General features: G+C 41.2%; 2 protein-coding genes across 4 annotated transcripts in view; one reads left to right on the top strand and one right to left on the bottom strand.

Moving 5' to 3' along the window:
- Positions 1-18458, top strand: part of LOC129842433 (zinc finger protein 271-like) — a 222072-nt gene that overhangs the window by 9001 nt on the left and 194613 nt on the right. The window lies entirely within an intron of this gene.
- The window catches only part of LOC129842435 (zinc finger protein 883-like), a 182299-nt gene that overhangs the window by 125671 nt on the left and 38170 nt on the right, over positions 1-18458 (bottom strand). The window contains exon 2 of one of the 2 annotated variants that reach the window (XM_055910999.1): positions 11928-15518. The exons of the other annotated variant lie outside the window; for it this stretch is intronic. Coding sequence (XP_055766974.1) covers positions 13795-15518 — 1724 coding nt within the window. The 3' untranslated portion in view covers positions 11928-13794. Of the gene's footprint in view, positions 1-11927; positions 15519-18458 lie in introns of those variants that run through there. 2 annotated transcript variants of the gene reach the window in all.

Raw genomic sequence — 18458 nt, 5'->3', positions numbered from 1 at the left:
TGGGTCCTACAGTAGGTCTATGTTATTGTTATGGGTCCTACAGTAGGTCTATGTTGTTGTTAGGTGAAGTTATGGGTCCTACAGTAGGTCTATGTTATGGGTCCTACAGTAGGTCTATGTTGTTGTTAGGTGAAGTAATGGGTCCTACAGTAGGCCTATTATTGTTCTTGTATTCACACCAATAATACTTTTCAATACTTTGTAGAATCACCTTTTGTAAATGACATAACCGACGTCAAGGATCGGTAGGATAGTCAGTTTTACGAGGCCATGTTTGGCAGCGTGAAGGAGGCTATAGGAAATAGGAAGCCGATTCTAGATTTAACTTTGGATTGGAGATGCTTAATGTGAGTCTGGAAGGAGAGTTTACAGTCTAACCAGACACCTAGGTATTTATAGTTGTCCACATATTCTAAGTCAGAACCGTCCAGAGTAGAGGTCGATTAATCAGGGCCGATTTCAAGTTTTCATAACAATCGGAAATCGGTATTTTTGGGGCGCCGATTTGCAGATGTATTTTTTTTTTTTATATATACTTTTTTTTTTACACCTTTATTTAATCTTTATTTAACTAGGCAAGTCAGTTAAGAACACATTCTTATTTTCAATGACGGCCTAGGAACGGGGCAGAACGACAGATTTTTAACCTTGTCAGCTCGGGGGATCCAATCTTGCAACCTTACAGTTAACTAGTCCAATGCTCTAACACCTGATTACATTGCACTCCACGAGGAGCCTGCCTGTTGGCGAGTGCAGTAAGCTAAGTTGCTAGCTAGCATTAAACTTATCTTATAAAAAACAATCAATCAATGACTGTCATTGCTCCAATGTGTACTTAACCATAAACATCAATGCCTTTCTTAAAATCAATACACAAGTATATATTTTTAAACCTGCATATTTAGCTAATAGAAATCCAGGTTAGCAGGCAATATTAACCAGGTGAAATTGTGTGATTTCTCTTGCGTTCATTGCACGTAGAGTCAGGGTATATGCAACAGTTTGGGCCGCCTGGCTCTTTGCGAACTAATTTGCCAGAATTTTACGTAATTATGACAACATTGAAGGTTGTGCAATGTAACAGGAATATTTAGACTCATAGATGCCAACCGTTAGATAACTTACGGAACGGAATAAACGTTTTGTTTTCGAGGTTTCCAGATTAGTCAAAGGTATATGGTTTAGAGAGAAATAGTCGACGCATTATAATTCCTGTAATAACTTGCGGCTGAATTTGAAAGGGGTTCCTTCGTTATTTTACCGTTCATGTCTTCCATAGAGAATGTCTTGATCTACTTCAAATAAGGTCTGTGTTTCGTGCAGGCTTAAACCGCCTCGACGTTTTGATACCCGTGTAAATCTCACTAGGATAAGGTAACGTTTGTCAACATATTTTCATAAATCCACTCTACAATTTTTTTTAATATCTTGGCTTATATTTAGCCAATATTGATCAGAGTTACCTTGTCCTATGGATATCTACACAGTTATAAAATTGGCACGGTGATGTAAGCCTACACGAAACACAGACCTTATTTTAAGTGAATCTAAAAATATCCTATGCAATAAATGAAGGAACCGCTTTTTGCTAGGTGTCATGGGAATTATGACTTGCACTTTGGTTGTCAATTCTTACCATGCCCATTATTAAAATAGGATTTCCTGCATATAGAAATTAAAGTTTTTGTTTTCAACATTCATCACAGGTAACTTAAACTCTATTTTTATTCAAACAGTTGAGAGTATTTGTCTCCTAAGCAGACTCTTCAGTATCATTGTCACTTCAGAGCTGTGTGTGTGTATTTATGTATTATTTTAAGTTTAAAATAAAAGTGTTCATTGTTCATTCAGTATTGTTGCAATTGTCATTATTACAAAAATGTGTGTGTGTGTATGATATATATATATTTAAAAATTTTTTTTTAAATAAATCGTCCGATTAATCGGTATCGGCTTTTTTCCCCTCCAATAATCGGTGTCGGTATCGGCATTGAAAAATCATAATCGGTCAACCTCTAGTCCAGAGTAGTGATGCTTGTCGGGCAGGCGGATGCAGGCAGCGATCGGTTGAAGAGCATTTAGTTTTACTAGCATATAAGAGCAGTTGGAGGCCACGGAAGGAGTGTTGTATGGCGTTGAAGCTCGTATGGAGGTTTGTTAACACAGTGTCCAAAGAAGGGCCAGATGTATACAGAATGGTGTCATCAGAGAAACACCCACAGCAAGAGTTACAGCATTGATATATACAGAGTCAGCCTGAGAATTGAACCCTGTGGCACCCCCATAGAGACTGCCAGAGGTCCGGACAACAGGCCCTCCGATTTGACACACTGAACTCCATCAGAGAAGTAGTTGGTGAACCAGGCGAGGCAGTCATTTGAGAAACCAAGGCTGTTGAGTCTGCCGATAAGAATACGGTGATTGACAGAGTCGAAAGACTTGGCTAGGTTGATGAATACGGCTGCACAGTACTGTCTTTTATCGATGGCGGTTATGATATCGTTTAGTAACTTGAGCGAGGCTGAGGTGCACCGGTGACCAGCTCGGAAACCAGATTGCATAACGGAGAAGGTACGGTGGGATTCGAAATGGTCAGTGATCTGTTTGTTCACTTGGCTTTCGAAGACTTTAGAAAGGCAGGGCAAGATGGATATAGGTCTACAACAGTTTGGGTCTAGAGTGTCACCCCCTTTGAAGAGGGGGATGACCACGGCAGCTTTCCGATCTTTAGGAATCTCAGACGATACGAAAGAGAGATTGAACAGACCAGTAATAGGGGTTGCAACAATGGCGGCAGATAATTTTAGGAAGAGAGGGTCCAGATTGTCTAGCCCAGCTGATTTTTAGGCATCCAGATTTTGCAGCTCTTTCAGAACATCAGCTGTCTGGATTTGGGTGAAGGAGAAGTGGGGGGAGCTTGGGCAAGTTGCTGCGTGGTGTGCAGAGCTGTTAGCCGGGGTTGGGGTAGCCAGGTGGAAAGCATGGCCAGCCGTAGAAAAATGCTTATTGAATTGCTCTATTGTCGTGGATTTATCAGTGGTGACAGTGTTTCCTAGCCTCAGTGCAGTTGGCAACTGGGAGGAGATACTCTTATTTTCCATGGACTTTACAGTGTCCCAAAACTTTTTGGAATTAGTGCTGCAGGATGCATATTTCTGTTAGGAAAGTAAAGGCTAGCTTTTTCAAACTGACCGTGTGTATTGGTTTCTGACTTCCCTGAAAGTTTCATATCGCGGGGAATATTCGATGCTAGTGCAGTACACCACAGGGTGTTTTTGTGCTGGTCAAGGGCAGTCAAGTCTGGAGTGAACCAAGGGCAGACGTCAATTGTTGTACAACATCATGGCTACGCTGTTGGCATCACCTTTTACAGTGGATTTCTGCTGTTGTAGGCCTTTAACCATCTGTCTGACTTGTTGTTCACACAGGAGAGAGACGTGACTATCGTGGATCCTCTGGGGAGCCTCAACAACATCATGATGCTGACGAGGCAGAGAAGAGTCTCTCCACATCAAAACACCTCAAGAAACACCAGCAGAGAACCACAGGGAAGAAATCTCACTTCTGCTCTGAATGTGGGAAAGGTTGCAAATCTTCATCAGAACTTAAAATACACCAGAGAACACACACAGGAGAGAAACCTTATAGCTGTTGTCAATGTAGGAAGAGTTTTACTACATCTAGTGTTCTGACTCGACATCAGAGAACACACACAGGAGAAAAATCTTATAGCTGTGGTCAATGTGGGAAGAGTTTTGTTAGATCTTGCAATTTGACTGTACACCAGAGAACACACACAGGAGAGAAATCTTATAGCTGTGGTCAATGTGGGAAGAGTTTTTATACTTCTAGAAATCTAACTATACACCATAGAACACACACAGGAGAGAAACCATATAGCTGTGATCAATGTGGGAAGAGTTTTAGTCGATCTGGCTATCTAACTATACACCATAGAACACACACAGGAGAGAAACCTTATAGCTGTGGTCAATGTGGGAAGAGTTTTTCTTCTTCTGGCAATCTAACTATACACCATAGAACACACACAGGAGAGAAACGATATAGCTGTGATCAATGTGGGAAGAGTTTTAGTCGATCTGGCTATCTAACTATACACCATAGAACACACACAGGAGAGAAACCTTATAGCTGTGGTCAATGTGGGAAGAGTTTTTCTTCTTCTGGCAATCTAACTATACACCATAGAACACACACAGGAGAGAAATCTTATAGCTGTGATCAATGTGGGAAGAGTTTTAGTACATCTGGCGGTCTGACAGACCACCAGAGAACACACACAGGAGAGAAACCTTATAGCTGTGATCAATGTGGGAAGAGTTTTAGTACATCTGGCGGTCTGACAGACCACCAGAGAACACACACAGGAGAGAAACCTTATAGCTGTGGTCAATGTGGGAAGAGTTTTTCTTCTTCTGGCTATCTAACTATACACCAGAGAACACACACAGGAGAGAAATCTTATAGCTGTGGTCAATGTGGGAAGAGTTTTAGTCAATCTGGCCATCTGACAGTTCACCAGAGAACACACACAGGAGAGAAAACGTATAGCTGTGGTCAATTTGGGAAGAGTTTTTCTTCTGGCTATCTAACTATACACCAGAGAACACACACAGGAGAGAAATCTTATAGCTGTGGTCAATGTGGGAAGAGTTTTAGTCAATCTGGAGATCTGACAGTGCACCAGAGAACACACACAGGAGAGAAAACGTATAGCTGTGGTCAATTTGGGAAGAGTTTTTCTTCTTCTGGCTATCTAACTATACACCAGAGAACACACACAGGAGAGATTCTGCGCTGTGATCAATGTGGGAAGAGTTTTTCTACTTTTAGACATCTAACTATACACCAGAGAACACACACAGGAGAGAAACCTCTTAGCTGTGACCAGAGATAATCTGATAAAAGATCTCTGATCAAATATCAGAAAATGTATATATGAAGGAGTTGTTTCATGATATCAATGAATTAATGTCACAATGTAGAATGTTTTAACATTGTAGTAGGAGTGTTTTAATGTCTCAATGTAGAATGTTTCAATATATAGTATATTAATATACTCTGCAGTCAGTCAGTCAGAATGTCACAATGTAGAACCCTAAACGTTTGCCCCCTTATCAATTGGTTTCAACATGATATGGATATTAGGCTCATTGGGGGAAATCCAGGCTCTGAATTAAAAGAGTACTATTTATGTGATTCAACACAAAGTGACTAACAAAAAAAGAGTTGTCCTCTAACCAGTGATGTACACATTATTTCCAGAATCAACTTATTTCAACATGATATCGATGAGTTATGACAAATAAGTGTTGTGTTCCTTTGTTTAGCTACCCCTAAATTTAAATGCATCACTCCAATATGTAGCTGACTGTCTTCTGCAGGTTGTCCTCTAACCAGTGAGCTAAAAGATATCTCCCATTTCCATGTTTTTCTTTTGTTGTTAGTTTCAACAGCACGTACAACCGGATTTCCCCCCTAATTGATATCAGTGATTTATTGCTACTTGTCAAAACAACAGCGTTTCTGGTGCTTGTGCAGTTTATAAGGAGATTGTTTTAAAAAAGACAATTATTGTGGCAGATGTTTGTGTATATACCACATGTTAGGTTTTCAATTTATCCCAAACTGTTTCTGCATATTGGTTATTGATTTGGACACGTTAAAACTGTGTTTTGACATTGGGCTATCCCTCCTAGCAAAATGTAATTGAAAAGCCGTTGAAAATAATACTATGCAACCAAATATTTCATATTTACATTTCATGTAACATTTAGTAATGAAAATTATTCATGCAACCAACTGACAGTTTTTTGTGTACAATTATATTGACATTGTTGCCCTGCTTTTAGAGTATCAGGGTTCATTCTCAGATGTGCTAACCCACATGTACTAGAGCATGACATTGGGTACTGGGCCCCGATCCAACAACATGCCTATCGAGTGAATCCTGAAAAGAGAGAGAAGCTCCACAGTGAGGTGGAAAGTTACTACGGATATTGCAGGAGTTTCCTCTTGAAATCAGACATGTCTGTGGTGAGAACAACCTGGTTGCTGATTGTCTCAAGGGGGGCAGTCAAAATGTTTTGTGTTTTGCGTTTAGCCAGTGTGTTGCCATGGATCACAGTTTATTTTTACTGCACGTTTTTCCGTATTGGAGATGTGTTTTGATTTGAGTTTTGTTTGGGCTCGTTCCAAGGGGACGAGAGTTCTAGAAGCGAGTGAGTTTTAGGAAGACGAGAGTTCTAGAAGCTATAGAAAGAAAAATCTTTGTGGGAATAATAAAAAATAAATATTGTTTTTAATTGTTGTTTGGCAGTAGACAGACACCATGTTTATATTGGTGAAGGTGAAGCATTGTAGTTGATTATAATGTGAAATGGAAGTTGTTTTCTGTTGTTAGTGAGCAAACTCTTAAGGTGTTAGTTAGTCTTTGGTTTTTCCATTTATGTTTTGAGGTTGGACTTTAGCACGTATAGCTCGTTAGCACGTAGGACGCACTGATTGGTGTCACCTCGTTAGTCAGTATGTGTTACACCTGTGCTGGCTTGTCCATCTCGTTAGTGGGAAGGTGTTTCACCTGAGCTGGTCCAGGTTCTATTTAAGAGTGTCTGGCCCAGTGCTCCAGTTGTCTTGATAGATGTGGAGAGTCAACACCTTTAGTTGCGCCACCTTTTTGGTTTGCTTCCTGTCTTTAAGTTTGGTTTAGGTTTTTCTTTTGTTTGCCTCTTCTTGGGCAGATTTAGTGGGTCTCATGGTGGGTGTCTTTTAGGTCCCAGTTGTTGTTACTTGTTAATTTTCAGTGGACACTGAGAGCAAAACTGCAACATTATGTTATAATACTTTTATTGAATCAAATGGTGGTTTTATGCAACAGAATAGAGGGTTCTTAGAACTATAGTGTCTGTGTCCTACTGAGGATGGGCCTCTGGGAGATAACACTGACAGGAGATTTACAATGTCTTTTGGGTGATAAAACCTAAAGAGACCGCATTCCAGAGCATGAGTTAATGTTTCTGTTCTATATGGTACCAGGGAGAGATGACCCCAGGGCCAGACCCTGGTCTCTACACAAAGAGTACTGTTTTTACAGCAGATACTGTCTGCTGTGAATTATAATTATCTTTCATACAAATCTTAACCTTGTGACCCGTTCTATACATCTGTTGTTGGTCATGTTGGTTGAAAGGGGTGTATCTTGGCTGTAAAAGACCTTTGTACTTTTGTCTCGTGGCTCTCAACAAATCATCTGGGGGTGATTTGTCGACCAGCCATCATTATCGTAGAGCACTCAATTGATTCACTTTATATGTGTGCGTTGTCTTGACCTGCTCCCTTATTATTAAGTGAATAAAGATTTAGTTTAAGAATATCTCTGACTTGTGTGATAAGTTTGTCTCCTCATTTGATATGAAAGAAATTAACCACATTTGGGGATGTTAATCTTCACCTGGTGACGCTCCTGATGACCTGGGTAAATGGTACACGAGGGATCCCTGAAACTCGGGATCTCAGGAGACCACACTTTGGGAACGGAGCAGATGGACCCACCTTTGATCTGAGAGGCAGCGAGCCGAGTGGATACCACATCTCGAACCTAGTTTAAAAAAAGAACGAGGTGAGCGAAACAAGTGGAGTTTTTAGAAAAGCCTTGTAGGCTCTGAGTGTGTATTCCTGTGTGAGGTGGGCTCCTTGGAGGTGTGAAGAGGGCCGAGTCAGGAGGCTCTGAGTGTGTATTCCTGTGTGAGGGGGGCTCCTTGGAGGTGTAAACAGGGCCCAGTCAGTAGGCTCTGAGTGTGTATTTCTTTGTGAGGGGGGCTCCTTGGAGGTGTAAACAGGGCCCAGTCAGTAGGCTCTGAGTGTGTATTTCTTTGTGAGGGGGTCACCTTGGAGGTGTAAACAGCAGAGTCAGCTATCTGTGTGAACTGGATGAAAACTAGAATCTGTGTTTACTAAGACCATGTATGATATAGTATAAGATAGTAAGGTGCACCTGTAATTATTTTAAACCTGGACCCCATTTTAGAAGTATTGAAAAATAATAAATGTATTAGTTACATTTAAAAGGTTAGTTACAGTTAAATTATCCTAGGAACTAACCATGAGACAGAAATGAGGAAAATATTCCTGTAGGTTAAAATATTGTTGAAAAACAACTAATTGATTAGCTATGTTTGGGAAGAGCATTGTGTGACTGCAATATGAGAGTTGTGATTGTGTAAGATTATACGTCACACTGACAGAATCACCTGAAAGACGCACATCGCCACCTGCTGACTGGAGTTGGTATCGCAGTTGAGAAAATACTTTCAGACAAAAAGCTAAAAAGCGACTGCATCTAAAAACTAACGGCTCCCTTTGAAAACGGGCGATGTGGCATCAGAAACATTTATTATAGTGTAAAAATGTACTACAAAGTGCAGCTAAATAGAATAACTTTGGTCATACCCAGTCAGCCCATGACGTCCAAGGACGTTGAATTATGGGCCATATCAGGTCTGTCTGTTGTGGTCGCTATTTTGCCCTAAAATAGTCATCCCAAATTGGGCAGTGTATAACTATGTAAATGTCTCTCGGACAAGGTGACTTTTATCAATATACACTCTAAAAAGTAGGGGTTCTTCAAATTGAAGCTGTGGGGGAACCCCTATAAGTTATTTGAAGAACCTTTTGTGGGAAACCCCTATAAGTTATTTGAAGAACCCCTTATAATGGTTCCTCAAAGAATCTTTTGGGGTTCATTTTTGAACTCCCTGTCCACCCTCCCTGCATTACAAAAACATATTTTAATAACAATTTTTTTTCTGTCCTCCATTCTATTTTTTGGGGGGGGAATAATAATAACAATATTGATTTAAGTAATTAATTGTTTATTTAGTGGCACCACAAATGTGAACTAATATTTACAAAACAATTTACACAAAAAAAACACATTACAAAATTGCAACATTTCTGCAGACATGTCAGCCAATAATAAATAATCCATTTACTTTGTATAGTGCTTCTTTCTTGTTCATGAAGAAACGGGTGATTGGTGCATAGGCATACCTTGTCACGGACATAAAGGCCACTCGGGTCCTCATTGAAGAGGTAGGGCAAGAGCAGAATCACTGCTGTGGTCTCCAGTCCTAGTAAAGTAAAGCAATGATCTTACTACACTTGATCATTTTATTACAAAATACATTAGAGAAATGGAAGGAATAAGAGAAAATCCCTCTTCTGTATTGTCCTTCAGGGACTGTCAAAATAGCAGGATGATGTCCTCACCCCTGCCTCATTGAAAAGGTAGAAAAGAATCGCTGCTGTGGTCTCCAGTCCTAGTACATGATGATTAGCATCAACGATCAAGTCAGCTGCTGCTGCTCCTCCAATACAGTATGAGGTGAGACGGTGAACTGATGTTGAACTGGGCAGTCAGCTGCTCCAATACAGTATGAGGTGAGACGGTGAACTGATGTTGAACCGGGCAGTCAGCTGCTGCTGCTCCAATACAGTATGAGGTGAGACGGTGAACTGATGTTGAACTGGGCAGTCAGCTCCTGCTGCTCCAATACAGTGTGAGGTGAGACAGTGAACTGTTGTTGAACTGGGCAGTCAGCTGCTGCTGCTCCAATACAGTATGAGGTGAGACGGTGAACTGATGTTGAACCGGGCAGTCAGCTGCTGCTGCTCCAATACAGTATGAGGTGAGACGGTGAACTGATGTTGAACCGGGCAGTCAGCTGCTGCTGCTCCAATACAGTATGAGGTGAGACGGTGAACTGATGTTGAACCGGGCAGTCAGCTGCTGCTGCTCCAATACAGTATGAGGTGAGACGGTGAACTGATGTTGAACCGGGCAGTCAGCTGCTGCTGCTCTAATACAGTATGAGGTGAGACGGTGAACTGATGTTGAACCGGGCAGTCAGCTGCTGCTGCTCCAATACAGTATGAGGTGAGACGGTGAACTGACGTTGAACCGGGCAGTCAGCTGCTGCTGCTCTAATACAGTATGAGGTGAGACGGTGAACTGATGTTGAACCGGGCAGTCAGCTGCTGCTGCTCCAATACAGTATGAGGTGAGACGGTGAACTGATGTTGTCAGTCATTCATTCTGTACTATGAGTCTGGTCCATCATTGTTATTGCACATTGTGGTGGAAATTCTAACCAATCAGGAGAGACCTTGTCATTTATTCAAACAATCAACCTTTATATGATAAGAATTGCAATAATGTAGCTGGTCAGCCTTTGGCCTGTCTGCTGAGAGGGTGTGTGGTTACAGACCCACACAAACATACACATAAACTTCTCAACCTTAAAGATCCTTCAACACATTAGATGTCATATAAACTTAAAGAGGTTAACATAGATTTTTCACAACACAGAGATAAATCAGACCCAGCCTGAACTGTGTGATGTAGTAGGGAGTTGTAGTTTCTAATGCTATCCGGCATCCTTGGGACGTCTCTACCGTAACCATTTTAAATGTCAACTTCAACCAGGGACCCTCTACACACATCAACAACTGCCTCCCACGAAACATCGTTACCATCGCTCTTAGTGCACACCCCGCTAACTAGCTAGCCATTTCACATCGGTTACAAATGCACAATGGTCAATGCTATCTGGGATCCTTGGGACATCCCTACCCTAAACCCTAACCGTAACATTTTAAATGTCAACTTCAACGGCTAGGGACGTCCCAAGGATGTATCTCTACCTGAAAGTACATGATCTAAGTGATTGATAGTTGGTATTCATCAGTCATAAAGCCTTATTTACTTTAATGAACTACTAAAATAGTGATTTTGTCAGACAGCAGCTCTACACTTTATTGACTGACTGATCCATTCATCCTTCCATCCCTCCTCAGCCTTCCTCTCCTCTGAAGACCCAGTGAGGGTGGAGCTCAGTCAGAGAGCAGTTGAGGGACTGGTTAGGAAGAACACTTCTACAGCCAGAGGTGAGAGGTCACACATTGTTTAGATGGTAAATATTTATGTCCCATTTTTTTTTTTATTTAACCAGGTAGGCCAGTTGAGAACAAGTTCTCATTTAGTTCTCAGTGCGACACAAACAACAACGCACGTAAACAAACGTACACAAAAGAAAAATTGAAAAATCTATGTAGTGTGCAAATGTAGAAGAGTAGGGAGGTAATAAATAGGCCCTGGAGACGAAAATAATTACAATTTAGCTGGAGTGATAGATGTGCAGATGATGATGTGCAAGTAGAGATACTGGGGTGGAAAAGAGCAAGTAATAACATGGGGATGAGGTAGTCGTGTGTGCTATTTACAGATTGGCTGTGTACAGGTACATGGGTGCATCACGTCAGCAAAAGGGAATATGTTCTATCATCTATGTTTATTTACATTAGTGCAAATTGTCCACTGATATTGGTGTAATTTCTCACTCCTTTCGGCTGTATGAAAGTTAATTTCCCCTCAGGCACACACATTTGTTCTTTGATATTATGAAGGTAATTTGTGTCAAATGTACTTTTCCCTACTAATTCACCCCATCTCTTTACATTGCTTATGCATATTCAGTGGCCTGACTGCATCCAGACTATGTCAAAGGCCCTAGATCTAGATCTGAACCTAATGCAGCTTGGAGTGATCGGATGACAGAAGTCACATTTAGGTGCCAGGTGTAACTGAGGCCATAGATGCTCCATATCCATTACTTTGAGTGTTTTATATAATATGACTAAATGTGTTTCTGTGTTGCAGGGGCAGTCAAGAAATGGAATGGCAAGGCCACAGAACATGACATAAGCAGAACTGTGGGAGACCACCTCAAGCCCCTGGTAGAGCCGGGGGTGGTGTTTACCACTCCACCACACCTTCAGCAGACTTGAAAAGTGGGATTGAGACTGTTTTTCATACTAAGATGGAGGGTCTGTTGATTGATCAGTCATTGGGTTCATTTGTTGAAATCAAATCAAGCTTTATTTATACAGCACATTTCAGACATGGATGCAACACAATGGCTTCACAGGAGAAAACAATGAAAATAAACAGAAAGTTTTAGTACACAAAAATAACAGGATAAAAAAAACAGAAGATTAACAACTGAAAGACCAATTAGCATTCTAAGGAAATGCCATTGATTAAAACACTAATTGGATGCAATATCCAACCCAAAATATAATCTTGTTTTTTAGGAGGGGTCCTCAAAGACACTATGGGGGTGTCGACTGAAAGTTGACTAGTAACAACAACTGGGACCTAAAAGACACCCACCATGAGACCCACTAAATCTAACCAAGAAGAGGGAAACAAAAGAAAAACCCACACCAAACTTAAAGACAGGAAGCAAACCAAAAAGGTGCAGCAACTAAAGGTGTTGACTCTCCACATCTATCAAGACAACTGGAGCACTGGGCCAGACACTCTTAAATAGAACCTGGACCAGCTTAGGTGAAACACCTTCCCACTAACGAGATGGACAAGCCAGCACAGGTGTAACACATACTGACTAACGAGGTGACACCAATCAGTGTGTCCTACGTGCTAACGAGCTATACGTGCTTAAGTCCAACCTCAAAACATAAATGGAAAAACCAAAAGCTTAAGAGATTGCTCACCACCAACAGAAAACAACTTCCATGTCACATTATAATCAACTACAATGCTTCACCATCACCAATATAAACATGGTGTCTGTCTAACAACAACTAAAAACAATATTTATTTTTCCTAAAACTCACTAACTTCTAGAACTCTTGTCCCCTTGGAACGAGCCCAAACAAAACTCATCTCCAATACGGAAAAACAGTCAAAATAAATTGTGATCCATGGCAACGCACTGGCAAAACGCAAAACATTTTGACTGCCCCCCTTGAGACAATCAGCAACCAGGTTGTTCTCACCACAGACATGTCTGATTTCAAGAGGAAACTCCTGCAATATCCGTAGTAACTTTCCACCTCACTGTGGAGCTTCTCTCTCTTTTCAGGGATCACTCGATAGGCATGTTGTTGGATCTGGGCCCAGTCCCCAATGTCATGCTCTAGTACATTTGGGTTGGCACATCTGAGAATGAACCCTGCTATTCTAAAAGCACAATGTCAATATAATTGTCAGTTGGTTGCATAAATAATTACCATTACCAAATGTTACATGAAATGTAAATATGAAATATTTGGTTGCATAGTTGCTAGGTGGGATAGCCCCAATGTCAAAACACAGTTTTAACGTGTCCAAATCAATAACCAATATGCAGAAACAGTTTGGGATCAATTGAAAACCTAACATGTGGTATATACACAAACATCTGCCACAATAATAATATTTTTTAAAACAAGCACCTTATAAACTGCACAAGCACCAGAAACGCTGTTGTGTTGCATTTTGATTCCAGTGGGTCACCAACGTGGTAAGTGTAACACAGCTCTTTTATGTTAGTCACTTTTTGATAAATCTCATAAATAATACTCTTTCAATTCAGAGCCTGGATATTTCCTCTTTTTCCCTAAAATCAATTTAACAAACGCTTAGGGTTCTACATTGTGACATCATTAAAATACTCCTACTACAATGTTAAAACATTCTACATTGTGACATCATTTCATTGATATCATGAAACAACTCCAAGAGATCTTAGTCTCTTGTCAGCTATAAGGTTTCTCTCCTGTGTGTATTCTCTGGTGTAATGTCAGCTGGCCAGATCGACCAAAACTCTTCCCACATTGACCACAGCTATAAGGTTTCTCTCCTGTGTGAGTTCTCCGATGTGATTTCAGGGTTTGTAGCTGAATAAATCTCTTGCCACATTGATCACAGCCTTAAGGTCTATCTCCTGTGTGTGTTCTCTGGTGTTTAGTCAGATAACTAGATGAAGTAAAACTTTTCCCACATTGATCACAGCCATAAGGTTTCTCTCCTGTGTGAGTTCTCTGGTGTTTAGTCAGATAACTAGATGAAGTAAAACTTTTCCCACATTGATCACAGCCATAAGGTTTCTCTGTGTGAGTTCTCTGGTGTTTAGTCAGATAACTAGATAAAGTAAAACTTTTACCACATTGATCACAGCCATAAGGTTTCTCTCCTGTGTGAGTTCTTCGGTGTACTGTCAGGCTGCTTAGCTGAGTAAAACTCTTCCCACATTGATCACAGCCATAAGATTTCTCTCCTGTGTGTGTTCTCTGGTGTACAGTCAGATGGCCAGATTGAATAAAACTCTTCCCACATTGACCACAGGTATAAGGCTTCTCTCCTGTGTGTGTTCTATGGTGGGATTTCAGGGAGTTTGAGTGAGTAAAACTCTTCCCACATTGATCACATGTATAAGATTTCTCTCCTGTGTGTACTCGCTGGTGTACAGTTAGATAGCTAGATCTAGTAAAACTCTTCCCACATTGATCACAGCCATAAGGTTTCTCTCCTGTGTGTGTTCTCTGGTGTATAGTTAGATAGCGAGATCTAGTAAAACTCTTCCCACATTGATCACAGCCATAAGGTTTCTCTCCTGTGTGAGTTCTCCGGTGTCCTGTCAGGCTGCTTAGCTGAGTAAAACTCTTCCCACATTGATCACAGCCATAAGATTTCTCTCCTGTGTGTGTTCTCTGGTGTGCAGTCAGATGGCTAGATCGACTAAAACTCTTCCCACATTGATCACAGCTATAAGATTTCTCTCCTGTGTGTGTTCTCTGGTGTACAGTTAGATTACCAGATGTAGTAAAACTCTTCCTACAGTGATCACAGCTATATGGTTTCTCTCCTGTGTGTACTCGCTGGTGTATAGTTAGATAGCTAGATCTAGTAAAACTCATCCCACATTGATCACAGGTATAAGGTTTCTCTCCTGTGTGTGTTCTCTGGTGTATAGTCAGATAGCCAGAAGTAGTAAAACTCTTCCCACATTCATCACATATATATAGTTTCTCTCCTGAGTGTGTTCTCTGGTGTACTGTCAGAGAGCTAGATGTAACAAAACTCTTCCCACATTGATCACAGCTATAAGGATTCTCTCCTGTGTGTGTTCTCTGGTGTATAGTCAGATTTCTAGATGTAACAAAACTCTTCCCACATTGAACACAGCTATAAGGTTTCTCTCCTGTGTGTAGTCTCTGGTGTACTGTCAGAGAGCTAGATGTAGTAAAACTCTTCCCACATTGATCACAGCTATAAGGTTTCTCTCCTGTGTGTGTTCTCTGGTGTGTAGTCAGATGGCTAGATGTAACAAAACTCTTCCCACATTGAACACAGCTATAAGGTTTCTCTCCTGTGTGTGTTCTCTGGTGTACAGTTAGATTACCAGATGTAGTAAAACTCTTCCCACATTGATCACAGCTATAATGTTTCTCTCCTGTGTGGATCCTTTGATGAATTTTAATGCCTGATGAGGTGAATCTCTTCCCACAGTCAGAGCAGCAGTGACTTCTCTTCCCTGTGGATCTCTGCAGGTGTTTATTGAGGTGTTCTGATCTGGAGAGACTCTTCTCTGCCTCGTCAGCATCATGAGGTTGTTGAGGCTCCCCAGAGGATCCACGACTGTCCCGTATCTCTCCTGTGTGAACAACAAAGTCAGATGATTAAAGGCCCACAACAGTGGAAATCCACTGTAAAAAGGTGATGCCAACAGCGTAGCCATGATGTTGTACAACAATTGATGTCTGTAATGAATGTAAAAATTATTTAAATATTGTCTTAAAATGAGCAAGAATAGTCATATTTTAGTAGTAAGATCGATGATTGTAGACTAGAAATAAGTTATTCATGTTGTTGAAACTATAAGCAGTGTGTCAGATGACTTTTGGTCTCCAATATAGGCCCCTTTCTGTGTTTGCTAAAATTGCGGCAGGAGGGCGATGCGCACACAATTTGATTGCAGAAACACCTCCCTGCTAATGAGGAAACCGATAGTAATGGATGTAGTATATCTGCTAATGAGGAAACCACTAGTTATGGATGTAGTATATCTGGTAATGAGGAAACCACTAGTTATGGATGTAGTATATCTGGTAATGAGGAAACCACTAGTTATGGATGTAGTATATCTGGTAATGAGGAAACCACAAGTTATGGATGTAGTATATCTGGTAATGAGGAAACCGCTAGTTATGGATGTAGTATATCTGGTAATGAGGAAACCACAAGTTATGGATGTAGTATATCTGGTAATGAGGAAACCACAAGTTATGGATGTAGTATATCTGCCTGGAGCAAAAATGGTGAGCAAAGCTTTTAGTTTTTCACAATGTATTCTGAATGTGAATGGGGGAAAACTCAGGGGAGTAACCTCTATTTCCAGGTTGATTATGAGTGCATTTCACACTACTTTGGATTATAATTGTAAGGCTCGTTTGAATGTCCTGTTTAATATGTTTGAAGAATTATAAGTAATTATTGAAGAACCACGTTAATGACAGTATCCATTTGGGTGTTGTCAATAAAGTAAAGATTTTATTTGTATATTTCTCATATATATAGCAAAGCAGACCGACAAAAAAACAACATAGTTACACGTGGGATAAACAAAAGTACAGTCAATAACACAATAGAAAAATCTATATACAGTGTGCGCAAATGGAGTAAGGAGGTAAGGCAATAAATAGGCCATAGTAGCAAAGTAATTACAATTTAGCAAATTAACACTGGAGTGATAGATGTGCAGATGATGATGTGCAAGTAGAATTACTGGTGTGCAAAAGAGCAAAAAAAGTTAATAAAAACATGGGGATGAGGTAGGTAGTTAGATGGGCTATTTACAGATGGGCTGTGTACAGCTGCCCATATGTCTCCTACTTCAGCGATTTTTGCAATTCGTTCCAGTTATTGGCAGCAGAGAACTGTAAGGAAGGGCGGCCAAAGTAGATGTTGGCTTTGGGGATGACCAGTGAGATAAACGTCCTGGAGCGCGCACTATGGGTGGGTGTTGCTATGGTGACCAGTGAGCTGAGTTAAGGCGGCCTAGCAAAGACTTATAGATGACCTGGAGCCAGTGAGTTTGGCGACGAATATGTAGTGAGGGCCAGCCGACGAGAGCATACAGGTCACAGTGGTGGGTGGTATATGGGGTTTGGTGACAAAACAAATGGCACTGTGATAGACTGCATCCAGTTTGCTGAGTAGAGTGTTGGAGGCTATTTTGAAAATGACATCACCGAAGTCAAGGATCGGTAGAATAGTCAGTTTTACGAGGGTATGTTTGGCAGCGTGAGTGAAGGACGCTTTGTTGCAAAATAGGAAGCCGATTCTAGATTTAATTTTGGATTGGAGATGCTTAATGTGAGTCTGGAAGGAGAGTTTACAGTCTAGCCAGACACATAGGTATTTATAGTTGTCCACATATTCTAAGTCAGAATCGTAGTGATGCTGGACGGGGGGAGGCAGCGATAGGTTGAAGAGCATACATTTAGTTTTACTAGCGTTTAAGAGCAGTTGGAGGCCACGGATGGAGTGTTGTATGGCATTGAAGCACGTTTGGAGGTTTGTTAACACAGTGTCCAAAGAAGGGCCAGATGTATACAGAATGGTGTCGTCTGCGTAGAGGTGGATCAAGGAATCACCCGCAGCAAGAGCAATATCGTTGGTATTTACAGAGAAAGGAGTCGGTCCGAGAATTGAACCCTGTGGTACCCCCATAGAGACTGCCAGAGGTACAGACAACAGGTCCTCCGATTTGACACGCTGAACTCTGTCTGAGACGTAGTTGGTAAACCAGGCGAGTCGGTCATTTTAGAAACCAAGGCTATTGAGTCTGCCGATAAGAATACGGTGATTGACAGAGTCGAAAGCCTTGGCCAGGTCGATGAAGACGGCTGCACAGTACTGCCTTTTATCAATGGCGGTTATGATATCGTTTAGTACCTTGAGCGTGGCTGAGGTGCACCCGTGACCAGCTCGGAAACTGGATTGCACAGCGGAGAAGGTATGGTGGGATTCAAAATGGTCAGTGATCTGTTTGTTAACTTGACTTTCAAAGACTATAGAACGGCAGGGCAGGATGGATATAGGTCTGTAATAGTTTGGGTCTAGAGTGTCACCCCCTTTGAAGAGGGGGATGACCGTGGCAGCTTTCCAATCTTTAGGAATCTTGTTCTCCATGGACTTTACAGTGTCCCAAAACTTTTGGGAGTTAGAGCTACAGGATGCAAATTTCTGTTTGAAAAAGCTAGCCTTTGCTTTCCTAACTGTGTGTATTGGTTCCTGACTTCTCTGAAAAGTTGCATATCCCTGGGACTATTCGATGTTAGTGCAGTACGCCACAGGATGTTTTTGTGCTGGTCGAGGGCAGTCAGGTCTGGAGTGAACCAAGGGTTATATCTGTTCTTAGTTCTACATTTTTTGAAGGGGCATGCTTATTTAAGGTGGTGAGGGAATTACAATTAAAAAACAACCAGGCATCCCCTACTGACAGGATGAGGTCAATATCCTTCCAGGATACCCGGGCCAGGTCGATTAGAAATGCTTGCACAAGTGTTTTAGGGAGCGTTTGACAGTGATG

Source organism: Salvelinus fontinalis, unplaced genomic scaffold (genome assembly GCF_029448725.1).
Source record: "Salvelinus fontinalis isolate EN_2023a unplaced genomic scaffold, ASM2944872v1 scaffold_0041, whole genome shotgun sequence".
Classification (NCBI taxonomy): Eukaryota; Metazoa; Chordata; class Actinopteri; order Salmoniformes; family Salmonidae; genus Salvelinus; species Salvelinus fontinalis.
This window is presented reverse-complemented; position numbering and strand designations above follow the sequence as displayed.